The sequence below is a fragment of the Pistacia vera genome, unplaced genomic scaffold, assembly GCF_008641045.1.
Source record: "Pistacia vera cultivar Batoury unplaced genomic scaffold, PisVer_v2 Contig754, whole genome shotgun sequence".
NCBI lineage: Eukaryota > Viridiplantae > Streptophyta > Magnoliopsida > Sapindales > Anacardiaceae > Pistacia > Pistacia vera.
Genome location: NW_022196617.1, coordinates 613,604 through 617,741, shown reverse-complemented (window position 1 = coordinate 617,741; position 4,138 = coordinate 613,604). Strand labels below are relative to the sequence as shown.

Genomic DNA, 4,138 nt, shown 5'->3' with positions numbered 1-4,138 from the left:
TTCATTTTTTTCAGACCTTCAAGTAGCTGACGTAACCTTCCATTTTACACTTTCAGGAAGCTTCATCATTTTGCTAAAAGCAAAGATGGACATTTTTATAAAAGATGATGAGTAGACAGATTAGTGGGAGAGCCAATATTGTTCAATGCCATGGGGTGTTCCTTAATCAAAAGGTTCAGTAAAGTGGTGAGTAATTAATAAGAAAATACTGAGATTAATGATGTTAAGCTACTTTTCTTTCTTGGTGAACTAGCCACCCAAATGGAAACTATTATGGCTTAAACTTTCCAATCAGCTATTCGATGCTTCATTTTGCTAACACTTGTCTTGTAAAAAGAGTCACAGTTTTTAGTGGAAGCAAAAAGAAGTAGGTCCTGACCTGACAGAATCAGATACTTTTTTTTTTCTTTCTACCTTTGAATTGAAGGTTTCCAGGACACAATTAAACCTATTGATGGCTTTACCTGGATGCCCTGTTCCCAGCATATTTCGGAGACCATGTAAAATACTTTAGAATTAACATGATCTTGAACCAATAATTAACGTTTTGCCATTTTCTAAACAACATGTTCCAGGGCATCCAGGTGAAAAACTTTTAAATAATACCATGTTATAGGAAACCGCAATGGCCCTTTTCCATTAGAGTTCTGATATTTCATAATAATGTCTAAAAGATTCCAAGCTTTTCTTCAGAATTAATAATATAAACTACAGTAGTGGTCTCAGAGCAAAACCGGTAATTAAAAGAAAACCATTGATGACCCCCTTAGATTTTCTCTACTTTCTTTATCTAAGCAACAAAGATTCTGATTCGGCCTCATCCCCATCCTAATTAACACTCCATAATTTACATTTACAGTGGTACCTCTTAATTTTATTTCTTGACTTCTTGATTATTAGCAGAGGTGACTGCGGATGAATCTGGGGGCGGGGCAGCTGGCCAAAATTGCGCATTCTTCACCTTTGAAACGCTCGCCAAGACACTCAAGGGGGTTATATCTCCAACAATTGTCACCTTCTTCGCCGCAAAATCTACGTTGAACGACGTCACACCTGTGAACATAGTAACAACTATATGAATTTGAATCCTTAATTTCCTAAATCTGAATTTTCTTGAGTTTATAGACGTTAATTAACTTTAATAACAAGATTGTTAGGAAGATTGAGGTCTTGGACAGTACGATGAATTATTAGCTGAGAACACCTAATCTTGTGTGCCAGAGGGGATAGGCCCCAGAAACAAAAGTGGCAGTTCTGAAATTTATGATGTTTCCAAAAGACAAAAATAAAAAGGATACGATAAGTCATATGAATTCATACCTTTCATTCTGGATAGATGTTTCCTTACTTTTCCGGCACAGCCTTTACAATGCAATGACACTCTCAAAACTACAACCTGCAAACAAATTGATTGAAGTTATTAAATTGCACCATTCATCACTTTAATTATCGTTACAGTAACCCAGATTACTCACGACCAGAAATAATTTGTCAGAAAATGTTTTTTCTTTAAAAAAAAAAAAAAAAAAACCACCTGGTTTGAAGAAGGCTTTTCAGAGCGAGATGATGATGAGGAGAGTTTGGGAGCAGTGGATTCATCATCTTGTTTAACAGTCTGCAGAGGCTTCTTGTTGGGTTCAACGGGAACCAATGCCAAAACCGGGTCATAATCCGACAACCCATCCAAGAAAGCTGCGTCGCTCAAGAGATATCTCGACGAGCCAGGAGGGGTGAATAAATCACCCTGTGGCTTAACACATCCCTTCTTTTTAACGTCGATAATCTTATCTAAACTTTTGTTCTTGCAATCTGCAGTATCACTTCCCTTAGAAGAGCTGGTCTTTTTAGTGACATCGGATGACTTGGATGAAGTCTTCTTCTTTTGATCACTTGAATGTTTCTTGGTTTGATCAGTTGATGATGACTTATTGGAAGAAGTTTTTCTAGTCTTTTGAAGTTGGTGGTAAGGTTTGGGATTGATAGGCAGTGGGTGAGAAGAACAAGGGGCGGTGGGGAGACCTTTGGTGAATCTTCTTCCATCTCCGATGATGGGGTTATGGCGGTCGATGGCGCGGCCGCCGAGGAGAATGGAGCAAGAAGATGGGGAGGAGGAAGACGCTTGATCCATGCTTAAACAAATGGCGGTTGAAGCTTGAGATGCACAGAAGATATCTATTCCTTTCATCTTTGAATAATGTTGAACAAAACATGCAAAGAGATAAGTAGTGGTTTATAGAATCTCCATGAAAGAGAAAGAGAAAAAGAAAGAAGAAGTTTCGAAATAAAGTTGGTTGCTCTGACTTTATGCTTTGAGCCAATTGATCTCTTGTGACAGATAGAGAGGAAAGTGAGTTTGAAGAAATTAATTACACATGCACATAAAAAAGTAAATACAACAAGAAATATTATGATCATGGAATGAATATATATATATAAGGTAGGAGGGGACCTAATAATTTTTACTTAATCATCTGAAACTTAGTTCAAATATAAATATACATACTTTAATTCTTATAATAAATTTAAAACATTACTAAGAAGGGTCCTAGAATTGATAGAAAATTGAGATATTAAAATACAAAAAGTTTGCAAAAGGAAAAAGATAGAGAAAAGAAAGTGAAAGTATCTTATACGTGCAGGGCCAAACAGTATTTATGTGATCTTTATGAGATACAACAACTTTTCTATGGCTTTAATGGATGAAAAAATGGTATATATGGTAGTAGCTAGGTAAAATGTTGTTTTCTTTTTTATTTTTTGATGATAAAAACTATATGTTGTATTTCTCTATGGCGGTTGTTACACCAAATGGGGCAACATTAGAAGAAAAAAGTATTAATATATTTAAAAAAAATGGTTATATAACTATGTATTGGATATGTATGAAATATATACTTTTGTGGGTCAATTATTAATTATCAAATGTGAGAGGTTTAGTACTTCTTATATATGATCGAAATTGGGACCCAAATCTTATAGAACTTTAAATAATAGTACTTGACTAAGAAGGTGGCCATCGAAATGATTTATCTGGTCGTTTATTTCAGGATCCCAAAAGACTAGTTAAGTCGTTTATTTCAGGATCCCAAAAGACTAGTTAAGGTACGCATAAGTTGATTCAGACACTTCCTATCACCAAAAAGTAAAAAAAAAGGTTTTAAAATTGTTTCTTCGCAAGCGTGCTGGAATAAGAGGATGAACAAGAGCTGTAAAATGCTCAAACTTCTGGGGAAACCAAAAGGATAAAATTAATATTTAGATATACAATACAATGGGACGATTCGTGGATTAGATAAGATTGCAGGTGATGCGAGATTCTAAAAGATGCGTTGGCCTGATTTATAAAACTATATATCTATATACATGCCAAAACAAAATTCATCCATTGTCGTATCCTATAATTTTTAATATTACTGCATATTAACGTGTGCTCTGTGGCCAGTTGGATGTGCCCTGCATCACTGCAGATTGTCGATGAATTCAATTTTACAACACAAAACAAAAGGGTCAGAATGAGACAGACCAACGGTAAAATAATCAGCCACCATATGGCCATATAATTAGAAAGAGTTAAAAGGCATTGGCATTAATTATGTATGTATGTATGTTGTTGCCAATCTGTTTAGGCTAATTCCAATAAATCTGAATTAATTACTATTTGAACTAAAAATGTTTTAAGTTAATTATGTTCCAAGTACCCAGCAGATATTGATGAGTGCTTGAAGTTGGTGTAGTTTTACACTGGAGATAATTATAAGATTTATTAGTGATCATGTGCATGCTGCATACTGTAGCAGAAAATGAAATTTCTCCATGGCTTTAATTTCACCATTGATGGGGTGGTTGTTTGATGAGTGTTTGAAGTTGGTGTAGTTTTACACTGGAGATAATAATAAGATTTATTATTGATCATGTGCATACCGCATACTGTAGCAGAAAATGAAATTTCTCCATGGCTTTAATTTCACCATTGATGGGGTGGTTGTGGAAGATTAAAACCTCGTGGTCCCTGAATAATATCATTCAATCCAAGCATAAGAAATCAAAAGGAAATAAACCCCACATTGCTATAAAAACATCTTTAATACATTGAAAGATAATATCTTGAAAAAGTTTTCTAGAAAAAAAATTATTGATG

General features: G+C 34.8%; 1 protein-coding gene across 1 annotated transcript; it reads right to left on the bottom strand.

Annotated features, from left to right (window-relative positions):
• Positions 1–593: 593 nt before the first annotated feature.
• LOC116115803 (protein SODIUM POTASSIUM ROOT DEFECTIVE 1) lies at positions 594–2,396 on the bottom strand. Its single transcript, XM_031401941.1, has 3 exons — positions 1,535–2,396; positions 1,321–1,396; positions 594–1,053 (listed from the first exon to the last, which is right to left on the bottom strand). The coding sequence occupies exons 1-3, from the start codon at positions 2,183–2,185 to the stop codon at positions 875–877; spliced, it is 906 nt and encodes a 301-aa protein (XP_031257801.1). The 5' UTR covers positions 2,186–2,396; the 3' UTR covers positions 594–874.
• Positions 2,397–4,138: the final 1,742 nt, after the last annotated feature.

Excerpts from the sequence above, each read along its gene's own strand:
- LOC116115803 (XM_031401941.1), bottom strand. The coding sequence starts at position 2,185 with ATGAAAGGAATAGATATCTTCTGTGCATCTCAAGCTTCAACCGCCATT. Across the intron at positions 1,397-1,534 it reads AAAAGCCTTCTTCAAACCAG|GTTGTAGTTTTGAGAGTGTC; the intron begins GTGGTTTTTTTT and ends ATTTGTTTGCAG. Across the intron at positions 1,054-1,320 it reads ACATCTATCCAGAATGAAAG|GTGTGACGTCGTTCAACGTA; the intron begins GTATGAATTCAT and ends CTATGTTCACAG.